Below are 13,749 nucleotides of genomic sequence, written 5' to 3'. Positions count from 1 at the left end.
GAGTTTGTGATCCCGAACATCTTAAACAACTTTTAATCTTGATTTCAGTGCCGTATAACACTTGAGGTAATTCGTTCTAGATTTCAAGATATCGATGATTTATGTTTATGATTTATATTTTGGTTCGATCTGTACGATTTAGGCATTATTAGTGTTAATTGTTGATGTATACATGCTATGCGGCCTCCTCTGTACCATATTGAGCCTTTGATTGAATTGAATACATCGAAAATCGAATATTTGGACTTAGATATGAGTATCGTTCGAAGAACACATATGTCGGCTGACTGATTGTTGTAAATCGGCCGATTTACATAAATCGACCCTCTGTTGATAAAATCGGCCGATTTTTCATATGCTGGCGGACTGTTCCTGGATCGGCCGATTGTGTCAGAATGTGAATTTTTTTTTTTAATTAATGTCTTGACGTTCTTGGTTTATTGTATATTTGTCTATTCTTGCAGATTATCATGGCTCAACAAGACGTACCGTTGAACGAGGAAGTAGAGGAACAGGTGATCCCCTTGTCTAAGGATCCACCTGGCTTGAAGGCTAGTGCAAACGCCAATCTTGTGGCGTGTTTAAATGTAGAAGGTAAAGAAGCAAAAGATGGCTTCGTGGGCATTATCAAATTCTTAAAGAGGTCAAGGATACACCAAGCCATCACTCTTGAATGCACGCCTTACTATTCCCATTAGAGGGAATTCTGGGATAAAGCTGCAGTTATCACTGAAGAAGGTCACAAGGTTATTCGAATCAGTGTGGGTGGCATGATAGTTAAAATATCGGCTCAGACGATTCGTGATGACATGGGATTTCCTGACGATGATACAATGCCCGTCACACTGAATCGAACTAAAGTCAGACGATGTCTGTTGAGATGTGGATACTCTGGAGATCCACAGAAGGGTGCTGCCAAAAGAACTCGATTCTGTAATCAATACAAGTATTTGACGCTTGTACTGTTGAGATGTTTATACCCCATGGCTGGTGGCTTTGATGAGATGAACGAACATTACAGCTCGATGTTCACAGCTTTAGTGCTCAATGCAAACTTCAATTTTTCTGAAGTGATCTTTCAAAGCATGGTGGTGAATGTGAAGAAGAAATACCACTTGATGTTTCCCAGGTTCTTTCAGATCATGATTGAGAAACAAGTACAAGGCCTGAACAAGATCCCGCAGGACGAGATCAAACTGAATCATCTGAATGATGTGGCATTCAATCGGGTTAAGCAGAAGAGAGGCCCGGTAGAACCTTTCAAGCGACTGGTTGGACATTTAGCTGACAAAAATTATGTATGTCCACCAGGTACTGCTTGTCGTCACGAGAACAGTACATCTGGTACTGAGATTGAGGTTGAGGCTGTAGGTGAAGCCGATCAGGAAGTTAATCAACCACCGCCACTTGTAGAACGTGAACAAAGACTGCTTGATGAGGATGATGAAGGTGATGATGTTAATCCTAGTCAGTTTGAGCTGAGAAAGAGAAAATAGGCTGACGTTCCTTTGGTTACAACAAAGCCTAAGTAAAGGCGTTTGAAGTTCATAAGAAAGGGAACAGTTTCGTCAACAACAACTTGACAACAGCCGCCACCTCAGCAATCACATCAACCGCAACAATCTCCAGCTACTGCTACTGATGCTACTCATCCTGAGACTGGTACAGGAGTACATGCTCCAGCTTCTTCGACAGTTTCGACTGCTGTTACTACTGATTCTACTGTCAGGTCTTTAAGCACGGGAATTGTGCAGTTGGCCTCTGATTTTGTTAAGTTTAAGCAGGTGACTGAAGAAAAAGACAGACAGAAAGATGCTGAAATTGTTAGATTGTCCCAGCTTGTGGAAACTCAACAGAAAGAGATGGACAATCTCAATTCCAAGATTGACAGTCAGAATCTATAATTGTTAACGCTGAGAACGTAGCGAACAGCGCATTACAAAAAGTGCGTGAGTTAGAGGAGAATTATGAGTTTGAGGCGATTGATCTGGACGAAGATATTAATTTCGGCGATATCAACGATCAACGCGAGGACGAACTAACTTTAGAAGTTACTAAAGGCTCCGACGATAACCCAGTGTCAGTCATTCCTCTTAATGTTGATTATTCTTTTCATTCTTTTATGGAAAAACAGGATAGTCTGAGGCACTCAACTCTATTTGATAATCTAGAGGAAGGAGAGATCCCTCCGGATCTATGCAATGAGGAGATGGTTGAGCTAGTGCGTCAAGAGCACAAAGCAAGTACATCAGCTGACGCAACTACTGCTAGCACATCTTTTGGGAATCCTTTTGAGTCGGATGATGATTTTGAGGAAGTTGTCGTAGAAAATGAAAACGACAAAGATTTTGGTGAAGTAATTATAGAAGATGAACCAATGGATGATTATCCTGAATATGAAACTAATAACGAGGATGATCTACCTACTTTTGCGGATTACTTCAAGATGAATGAGGAGCTTCTCAACCGAAAATGCGAAGAAAAAGAAAAGACCGAAGAGTTGCCTCCAGGGTTTTTACCGGTCAAGATCAATAAGGAAAAGGTTGAAGTTCTAAAAACTGAATGGAAGATCCTGATGAGGATCAAAAAGTATTGTGAAAAGCCAAAGCTGGAACCAGAATGGCTGAATTACATTAACAGGCCAGATAGTCTTTTGGCAAAAGGAAAAATCCTTGCTTGGGCCTACATCAAAGAATTTGATATATATGCAATAAAGAAGGAGTATGGAGTGGACTACATCAAACACGGATTCGAGTTCAAGTCGCTTCCTTATTATGAATTTATGCAGGTTGCTAGGCTCAAGATGTTGTATCGGGATTATGTCGGAATTCCTGATGTTGTTTGTATTTGTCTAAGAACTTTGAGGGATTCAGACCTCAATTTACTAAGATCATTTTTCGAATCAACAAGAAAACGGTCGAACGAAGAAAAATTGTTAAATACCAACCGGTTAAATATATGAAGAAAGTTCCTGTGATGAAGATGCCACAGAACTTTAGCCCTCGTTTTCGCTGGTGGTACTACGATGATCTCTCAGAGGAAGCAGTCATCGTTTTGGACAAAACAAGGGAGGATGAGACCGATTCGATACGGGTTCTGGATCCCGTTTGGCTGAGAAACTGTTGTGAAGCCGACATCTTCACACTGTACTATAACCGGATGCTGTATAGACCACAGAATAGAGTTCAAGTTGAGCGGTATATTCGCGTTGCAAAGGTTTGTTACTTGAACAACATGGTTACAGATCCGTACAGAGATTGATTTACAGATGATCGAAGACTTTTGAAGAACTAGGTCTTAGGGGGAGTTTGTTGGTGGATATTTCATTAATCCCTAGTTCTTGTACTTGTTAATGTATTTATTCGATCATGTAATATCGTATATTGTTTGTTAAATGTTGATTGTCGATTGTATTGTAATATATAAACGTTTTATTGTAATTGTTATTTTACTTAGACAGTCGGCCGACTGACAGAGTCAGTCGACCGACTGTCAACCTAAATCGACCGACTGACGACCTGCTGATATAAAACCGAGCTTCTTGTTCATTTGCTTAGTTAGACACTCCAAATACACACACACAGGTCCAAGCTCTCGGGTTGTCATCACCCTATGTCCAAATACCACCGAATGTCTTCCTAGGCTTCGTGTTAATCAAGATATCATCTTGGTTTGACTCGTACGAACCCGAAAACCCCATAGATATTCGTTTAAGCTCGTTCTATTGATATTCCACCTCTAGGTTGAGTCTAGGTTGATTCTAAGATCCCTCACAACGTCTACATTTATATTTATATTTGGTGCTTCAAAGTGATTTGAACATACATCTTTCATTAATATTATTACTCGTATATATTTAAATGCTCTGGTTACAACAGTGGAGATCAAAGTCATTTTTATATTCAGCTATATGTTGTTTTATGTTGTGTAGAAAAAGTGAACAAATAACAAATATGTGTGAAGCATATGAAAAAAACAAACAAAATGGAAGAGCATGAGGTAAAGAATATTGAAGCTTGCAAAAATACAAAACGGGAGATGGAAGAACAGGAGAAGCGTCTTTTGCAGAAGCTAATTGTTTTAGGATGCTAGTTTGCTTTTACATTGTAAATTGTAATTGTAAATACGGATTATGTATGGATATTATGTGTTTAATACAATTTGGTGCTTTTATGAATTTTTATTTTGATTTGATTTGTGAATGAAATGTAAAATCTGGAAAATTTTGGGAAAAATGAATTTTTTATACAAATTAATCTGCAGAAAAATATCATTAGGGACAGATTTGTGTAGGGTAACATTCTGTAGCTAAGATGTCCTTAAGGTGTCCGTCGCTAATCCGTCCCTAAAAGGTCCGTCGCTAATCTGTCCCTAAGGTGTCCGTCACTAATCCGTCCCTAAAAGGTCCGTCGATAATCTGTCCCTAAGGTGTCCGTCGCTAATCCGTCCCTAAAAGGAACGTCGCTAATCCGTCGCTAAGGTGTCCGTAGCTAATCCGGCCCTAAAAGGTCTGTCGATAATCTGTCCCTAAGGTATCTGTCACTAATTTCGGTTCCGTCGCTATCCGTCGCTAATTTTTCCCGAGGGCGATTTTAGTGTCGGCTTCAATCTGTCAGAAATCCGTCGCTAAACACGTTTAGGAATTGATTAGGGACAGATTTTGCCGTCGCTAATTTCAAATTTTCTAGTAGTGGAAGTTAGTGGGATGACATGTAATGCCAAGTCACATGTTCTTGTCATTTTGTAACATTTTTTTAAGATTTAGTAATTGTAGGATTTCCATAATTATTACATGTATTATCATTTTTACACTAAATTAATTTTTAATCTTTTTTATATGAATATTTAACACTATTTTATTATTTTTATAATACGAATTTTTCTACTTATTGTTTTATTAAAGCTATCCTTATGAATTTATAATGCATCAAATTGTTACATTAAGCGGTTCTATTATGATTTTTTAGTTGTAGTTGATCAAGTGTACAATATGTTTATGGATTTATGCATATTAACAACAATTCTTTTATAAAATCCCGTCTTACTGCGATCGTAATATTGTCCGTTTTGTCCATATGCGAACGACTTTTTCTTGGTAACTACATGAGCCCTTCTCAATAGGTCACTTATCCCAGGGCCGGTCCCGAGAATTTGAGTGCCCTGTACGAGGCGGAAAAAAAGGGCCCCTAAGGCCCTAACGAATAGCTGAATAATTGTTTAGGAGTCATCCCTAATCCTATTCACTAAATCAATAACCATACAACAAATACTTGAGTATATCTTATATCTTACGGAGTATATCTTATTATAATAAATACAACATACAAATCAATAACCTTAAAAAAAAAAAAAATCAACAATTTCTATCAATTGACAACTTGTTATCAATACAAGGAGTAAAGATCACACATTCACACATTATGCAATTACGTATTAATTGACAATTCGTATCATAATTCATAATTTTCTAATAACTGATTAGACAAATAACAAATTCATTTTCGACAAACGAAACAAAGCTTCATAATTTTCTATCAATAAACAACCATTAAATAGGTAACATACTTAATTTCACCAAACGAGAATTTTTTTTCAAAAATTTCTTAACCAAATATGATACGGAGTAATAATTGTTGTTAAAACTATTAGTCGAATACTAAATAAACAAGGACAAAAGCATGTGGTCATCATGAAATGAGTAACCCACAAAACACACACGTACTCATTTCTAACTTCCTTTGATTAGTTAATAACAAAATAAAACACTAGCATTAATTTAAACGTGGGAACATTATATCTTTCATGTAAGCTAATATCTTTTTCTTAATCCCACATCGCTGGGTTTTGTAAACAAAATACTCTATATATGTATAAGCATTGGTTTGTAAGAAATGAAAAGATAACTGGGCTGAACTCATTAGAGTTGATTTTGCTTTGCATATCTAAAAGACTTGGGGTAGATAGTTTTTGTGCATATTATAAGATATATTGGGCCCCCAAAATTAATGGGCCCATATGTACATCTTGGGCCGGCCCTGACTATAAGATATATTGGGCCCTGTGCATATGTACATCTTGGGCTGGCCCTGACTTATCCTAATAATACGCTCGCTCAAATACGCTTAATTGCAAGTTTTCATGAAATATGTTGTGCTTGCAGCCCAAAAGGTGTTGTGTCTAGTAAGAAACAGAATTTAGTGCCTTCTTTCATCCTCATCCACATTCAGTTTCATAAAAATATTTTATATAATCACTTAGTTAGATGATCACATAAAGTTGGTCACCCTTGTTGAGTCATAAGTTACTCTTCAACGGATCAAAGCTGAAAGTTATATAATTGGCATGTAATGGCATTTATTGGGTTGTAAACCATTTTGTTGGACCTCCCAGAAGGCCACGTACAATACAGGATCACAGGTTGAAACCAGTGTGTAATTATTATTGAGTTCACAATAACCTCCATCATTTGACTTTCAATCTTGCAAGTGAATTAGATAGGTCACTTGTGGAAGAAGAAGCTCCATCACCTCCCGACATCTGCAAGTAAATTAGATATATCAGTTGATTATACCTCTCAGGCACATTTTAGATGTAAAAATTATCCCACTTATCTGCTGATGTATCTTCAGTAAATCAATAGATGATTGAAACTAATGTAATATGATCTTATAAAATCTAGCTTCTCATGAGTAAAAAGGAATCTAACTTATGAGTAAAAAGGAACAAGAAAGTCAGAACTAACTTACTTGTAATTCCATTGCCATCTTAAGTTGTTGCACGACTTGTTTTGCTGTTGGTCGTTCTTCTCTTTTCTCATTTAAGCACTGGTAGGCAATCGTGTAAAATGCAATAAGTGCTTCCGGCATGATCTGCGTTTTTATTTTCTCAAACACCACTTTCCCAAGTTTTCCTTCATCAAATTTGTGATTGACGAAACTTGGTAGAAACACGCCTTCCTGTTTGTGGATCAAAAACGTTGACCTTCCACATAAGATCTCAAATAAAATGACACCAAACGAATATATATCAGACTCTTTGGTTAAGACACGTGATGTCAAGTAAAGTGGATCCACATAGCCCTGTGTGCCGCACGCATGATCGATGACGTAGTCAGTTTCTTTACTTATTGCACTTATTAAAGAAAGCCCAAAATCAGCAAGTTTTGCATGCCAGTCATCATTCAGTAGAATGTTAGCGGTTTTGATGTCCCTATGTATCACCGTTGCTTGTTTTTCGACTCCTCGATGAAGGAAATCCAATGCGGTTGCAACATCAATACATATGTTAAGTCGTGTTATCCAAGTAAGATGAGCATCGTTCAAGTGCTCATCAAGACTTCCATTTGATGCGTACTCATAAACAATGACTTTTCTATCCATTTCATCGCAATAGCCTACAAGACCAATGATGTTATTGTGCTTATACTTGAATAGAATTTGAAGCTCATTTTGAAATTCTTTTTCCCCCTGCCCACCCTTTACATCCAATAGCTTTGCAACAATTGTATGATTACTCTGTGGAAGTTTTCCTTTATAAACCTTCCCAAACCCTCCTTGGCCGACACAATGTTTTTCATGAAAGTTTTCAGTGGCTAATCGAACGTCTTTAAGTGAAATCTTGAGGGGGTCTTTATGGTTTTCCTATAAAAGATGACACCAATTAAATTTTAAATTAGATATACATTATACATGCATTATAACAAGAGGAAACTTAAAATTCTCACAAATTTATATATTTTTGTAGTTCTAGTTTGAAACTTTGAATATATATATATATATTGTGTCAACATTTCTTTTTTGTCATTTTCTTCAAATTTACAATTTATCCCCTCACATTTGAATACTTATTATAATTTATCAGGGGTATAAAAGATAACTACAGGGATATAAAACGTAAATTCACTATTTAATATAAACTCACCAAACAAAATTCACCAAAATTTTTGAACGAATAGGTTCCACCGCCATCAACATTCAACTCAAAATAATTTTTTAAACTAAACGCAATAAATTATATTCGACACGGAGCCTCGATGCACTACCAACGGAGCTTTTCTTTTTAGCAATAAATATGGAAGTGATTTGAATTTACAGTTTAAGTCCCTAAAATATTTATGAACATGCAAATATAACTATTATAATATTAATTATATATGACGACTCCCCGAGTACTCTTATTTTGCTGAATTGACTAATAACCTTTCTAAAATTAAACTCGCGGGTCACACTTTCATTCAAAAAATAATTGTATATAATAATTGTAATTTAATATAAGTTAGACTTTACTAACGTGTTTTTATGTGACACGTTCCATGATAAATTTTCAATGGACTCATATTTTCTCTAAATATTTCGTAGTATATAATTTACATATAATTAAAAACATATTAATGGTGAGAAATAAAAAAAATTTAGCCATTAAGTGACTAACATCACCCAAAACCACTTTTAAAATTTTTCAACAATACGGCCTCTTAAACTAAAAAAAAAAAATATTGTTTAAAAACTTACACTTTTTTGCACGATTTTTTACCCACCCGTGCAACGCACGGGCTCAAAAACTCAGTGTGTGTGTATATATATATATATATATATATATATATATATATATATATATATATATATATATATATATATATATATATAACTCAGTGTGTGTGTGTATATATATATGGGAGGGATCAAGGGGGAAGTGACAATGTGGAAGGGGTGAGTAAAATTTTTTATCTTTTTAAAAAAAAAAAAATTCATAAAAATTTAGATTAGGTGAAAATATGAACATTTAAAAAAGACATTTAGTGATAAATGTTATTAGTTTGACTGGACAACGCTCGAAAAAATAATATTAATCGATAAATATTATTCTTGATAACATTTATCATAAAGAATGTTATTCTTCAAGCTTTTTTTATGTTATGTGAAGTTTTATTTTTCAAAATTTAGCCCGACTTAGTGTTTAGTGTTTTGGGTTTAGTCCCTAAACTCAAAATTCTAAACCCTAAACCCCAAACTCTAAACCGTTCGTGTTAAAAATTCAATCTAAACCCTAAATCCTAATTTCTAAACCAAAAAAAAGCTCGAAGAATAACACTCATAACGAGGAATGTTATATGTTTTTTCTTCGAGTGTTTTTTAGCCAAAATAATAACATTTTTCACAAAGTATCTTTTTTAAATGTACATATTTTTACGTGATCTTAATGTTTGTAAAAAGAAATTACATAAAAAAGAAAAAAAATTACTTCCCCTTCCCCCGTACATAGTCACTTCTCTCTGGATCCTCCATATATATATATATATATATATATATATATATATATATATATATATATATATATATATATATATATATATATATATATATATATATATATATATATATATATATATATATATATATATATATATATATAAAAGGAGCAATCATTAAAGAATATTCTTACTTTATGAATAGAGTTAGAATAATTTTGGAGTAAATATTACTCCATTCGTCCCAAATCTATTGTTCACAGACAAAAAACACAAAATTTAAGAAAAAGTATCCGACACATATACTTTTCCGTTAACTTTTCAGTTTTACCCCTTACTTTTTACTATCCTTTTGTCTTACATGTATACAGTAGGGACAAAAAGAATTTTATCACATTATTTTTTTACATTTATGGAAGTGGACAATTAAATTGGGACATCCAAAAAAAGAATACTGGACAATAGATATGGGACGGAGGGAGTATCAAAATTTAATATTTGATAAAATTGATAGCATACATAAACCTTTTATACCCTTTCCTTTGTAAAATATGAATATGAATGGTTCGAAGATATTATGAGAAAAAAAATGTGAGTTCACAAAACTTAACTTACCTGATATGATAAGGCTTTCTCGAGCTCCTCTACAACAACTTTCATTGTTGGACGTGTATCTTGGGTGATATTCACACAAGCAACTGCAATTTTCAAAAATGCATCAAGAGAATTTTTGTTTGGACCCCTAAACAGGGTAAAACTGCTTTCAAGACCTTCTTCCTTTATTATAGGGTCTATCATTTCTTTCAGTGTTCCATTGTGGAAGCATTTTCGGGCCACATATGCCAGTCCTTTGTCGTCACTCCTAGTGTAAATCTCATCATCGGCTAACTTCCCACATGCAATCTCAAACAACATTACTCCAAAACTATATACATCAGATTCTCTTTTAAATTTACCCGTCTTGAAATAATCTGGATCCAGGTAATAAGTGTTAATCTCAAATAATGGCCAATCATATTGATCATTTACATTCGGTTGAAGGAATACAGAGTGACGAAAATTAGAAACTGTTGCCTTAAATTTCTCATCTAAAACAATTGCAAAGCTACAAATATTACGATGTAATATCATCTTTTGGTCTTCCTTCTCGTAATGCAGGTACTTCAATCCATTTGCAACATCAAGGCATATTCTCAAACGCTTTGACCATGTAGGAATAAACTTGTCTTTACTGCTCAAATATTTATAAAAGAGCTCATGATGATTCTCAAAAACGAGGATCATCTCGAAATCTTCAATACAAAGTCCAAGTAGAGCGACAATGTTAGGATGTTTGCAAGTTGTAATCATTTCAATTTCATTAAATAAGAGTTTTCTTTCTTCTTCATCTACTTCACAGAGGTGTTTTATAAATACAGTGGAGCGTTTCTTGAGTAGTTCACTTTTATTCTTCACTTCTATGGAGGAAAACTTTTCTTGATCAAAATGCTCAAGTTCTGCTCTGTAAAAGTAAGTGTATCCTACATGTCCAAGGCAATATTCCATAGAAAAGTTATTGGTGGCTGACATTATATCACTGCGTGGAATATAAAGGTGCTCAAAGAGATTTTCCTGCAACATTGTGATAAGGTGTAAAGACTCTTCGCACTTATATTCTGCTACAAGGAGATGAACAAAATTGAAAAGAAACTGCATACTATTTTGTTGATTTTTCTCAAGATTCTAATGATACTAATAACTAACAATGGCCAAATTTAAAAGTTAATTAACTGAACTAATCTATACTATAAACGAATTTTTTATTAGGGTTTGAGAGCTTGAGTTCGGCTCTTAAGTAACTTTAAGAAGTTTTGTGTTCAGATTTTTTGTAGAATATAGGCAGCTGACAAATAAAAATATGAACCTTTTGCATCCTTTGTAATTTCAAGTCTGAGGTCGAAGCAGAAGGTTCGCGTAGGATCAAAGCATTAAGGACTGACTGTGGTGGTGAGTTCACATGACACCAATTTCATGATTATTGTAGCAGAGAAGATTTACAAAGCCACCTGACAACACCTTACACCCCACAACAGAATGGGGTGGTTGTACACCGATATCGAACGATTTTAGAAACGACAAGCAACTCTGCCATGCAGTCTATAATCTGAACTGAGTTCCAACTAGGGGTTCAAAAAATATGACCTGTATGAAGAAAAGAAAGGAACGAAACCATCTCTCGATCATGTTAGGGTGTTCGGATGCATTGCTCACGTAAGACAGCTCAAATCAATTGACTTGACAGTGATAGGAGTTCAAAAATGATATACTTGGGTGTGGAACTGCGCAACAAAGCGTATTGTCTGTACAAACTAAGTGAAATCAAAGTCTATGTTGCTCGTGATGTTGTACTTGAAGAAACAATTGAGTGGACCTGGCTAAATGAACAATTTGATGGTCGTAAAACTGATCCAAAATGAGTTGGTATACATCCAGTATGCCCAACAGTCTACAACACAATGCAAGGAGGGGTAAACACAACGAACCATAGTGATCAAGTTGAACCAGACACACCACAACAATCGACAACAGCCTCTCCCATTGGCGAATTTAGCCCACGTAATTCTCAAAATACGAATCCTGTAACTGATTCATCTAACAACAGTATTGGTGAGAGTGTGCGGACTCACGTACAGAATAGAGATCACACTCCGGTTCACGATTATATCGTTCATCGCCCACTTCTATGCGGTAATCGAATCAGTGGAGATCAGCCAAGAGGAGCTTAAGTTTGCTGGAGAGAAACCAGGAACGATTCAAGAAGCGAGTGAAGATCAAAAGTGGCACGAGGTCATAAACCCATAGGTTTGAAGTGGATTTATAAACAAAAGTAGGGCGCTCATATGAATATGGTAAAGCACACAAGGCAAGATTAGTGACAAATGGTTACGTGTAGCCAAAGGGAAAGATGAATTCGCACCGGTGGCACGACTTGAAAAAGTTCATTTGCTACTGTCATTAGCAGTTCAGGGTGGGACTGTGGGAAGGGGGTTGAAAGTTCACGACCTTGACGTAAAATCAACATTTTTGAATGGTAATATCCAAGAAGAGGTATACGTTGCTCAACCACAGTTATGTTCTTACAGAAAAATAGCAGATGGTATACATGTTGAATAACGCACTCTATGGGTTACCACAAGCACCTAGGGCGTGGAATACTCAGCTTGATGAAGTACTCACTCAGAGAACTCGATTTGAAGCGTTATCCACACGAGCAGGCCGAGGTCGTGTACAAGCAGGAGACACCGAAGATGATTCTTCTGTTAGTGTTTATTACTCCCTTCCACCGAAAATATTGCCTCACTTTGACTTTTTAGATCTTTGTTGTACAACTTTGAATTTAACATTTTATGTTTCTGTAATTTTATAATATCTGATGAAAGTTATAGCAATAAAACACATTTTAAAATCGAATCTTTTCATATAAATTTTCATCATCAAATATTATATAACACAAATTAATTATTTGTAGTCAAAATTTAAAAAGAAATACTTTGAAGTCTAACGGGATAATTGTTTTTGGGGCGGATGGAGTATAATAATGGAAGATGGTGGACACCGGACGAGGGACATAAGATGTGGAACGGGGACGCTGTGTGCGGACGATAACGATAACGTTAACGATAACAATAACGTTAATGATAACAATAACGTTAACGATAACGATAACTATTACAATAATTGTCTACTATAGGGGAGGAATGATTGTCTACACCCTACCTCCTCATACTTCACATTCGCGAGATTGGGTATTGTTGTTGTACATGGTTTTTAAATTTGATACGTTATTTATTTTGTATTGATACCGTGATGTTTTATCATATGTTCAGAAGTCAACATTTTAAGAGCTAAACAGAATATGTAGTCTTATTACATTTGATTTTGGGATGGTAGTGTTTGATGTCAACATTGTTCAATATTATAGGTGAAGACGTCCGGTCAAGAGCATTCAAGGGGTGTATGTGAAGATACTAACTATATTTGATGCACTTTTTCTACATTCATTTACCAGAAAATGTGTTGTATAATGTCTTTATATTTTTATTATGATATATACAATCTAAACATGATTTCCTTTTTTTTTTTTTTTGTCCTTATTTCTGGGATAAGAATGTGCAGGGGTTGCAGAGTCATTTCCTCAAAGTTAAGTTTGGTGGTCAAAGTTGGAAAGCTTAAACTTGTGTGCATGACTAGAAACTGAAGTTGAGGGACCTTGATGCAATTTAAGTTATTATATATAATTTATTTTATCTCTTTTAATTTTTAAATTTTTCTGTTTTCTCTGCTCTCGTTGATTAACCCAAATTAGGGTTTGTGTTCATCTTGCTTATTCATTTGATTCACTGTAATCTTGACAGAGAAACAAGTTCATATTTCATTGAACTTGTTTGTGAGTGTATAGTACTGTGTGAACCATTGTTACTTTATCACAATCGTTTTGATTGTGAGATTTGTGAAAGTTTTGA

General features: G+C 35.0%; 2 protein-coding genes across 2 annotated transcripts; both read right to left on the bottom strand.

Moving 5' to 3' along the window:
• Positions 1-6,415: 6,415 nt before the first annotated feature.
• Positions 6,416-7,379, bottom strand: LOC139902651 (LRR receptor-like serine/threonine-protein kinase IOS1). The gene is made up of 2 exons (XM_071885257.1): positions 6,747-7,379; positions 6,416-6,537 (listed from the first exon to the last, which is right to left on the bottom strand). Exons 1-2 carry the CDS (start codon positions 7,377-7,379, stop codon positions 6,463-6,465), a joined length of 708 nt encoding a protein of 235 aa, XP_071741358.1. The 3' UTR covers positions 6,416-6,462.
• Positions 7,380-10,050: 2,671 nt separating this feature from the next.
• LOC139902650 (wall-associated receptor kinase-like 3) lies at positions 10,051-10,867 on the bottom strand. Its single transcript, XM_071885256.1, has 2 exons — positions 10,204-10,867; positions 10,051-10,109 (listed from the first exon to the last, which is right to left on the bottom strand). The coding sequence occupies exons 1-2, from the start codon at positions 10,865-10,867 to the stop codon at positions 10,051-10,053; spliced, it is 723 nt and encodes a 240-aa protein (XP_071741357.1).
• Positions 10,868-13,749: the final 2,882 nt, after the last annotated feature.

The sequence above is a fragment of the Rutidosis leptorrhynchoides genome, chromosome 3 (genome assembly GCF_046630445.1).
Source record: "Rutidosis leptorrhynchoides isolate AG116_Rl617_1_P2 chromosome 3, CSIRO_AGI_Rlap_v1, whole genome shotgun sequence".
Taxonomy (NCBI): Eukaryota; Viridiplantae; Streptophyta; class Magnoliopsida; order Asterales; family Asteraceae; genus Rutidosis; species Rutidosis leptorrhynchoides.
The sequence above is the reverse complement of the archived record's forward strand: the minus strand, read 5'-3'. Positions and strand labels throughout refer to the sequence as shown.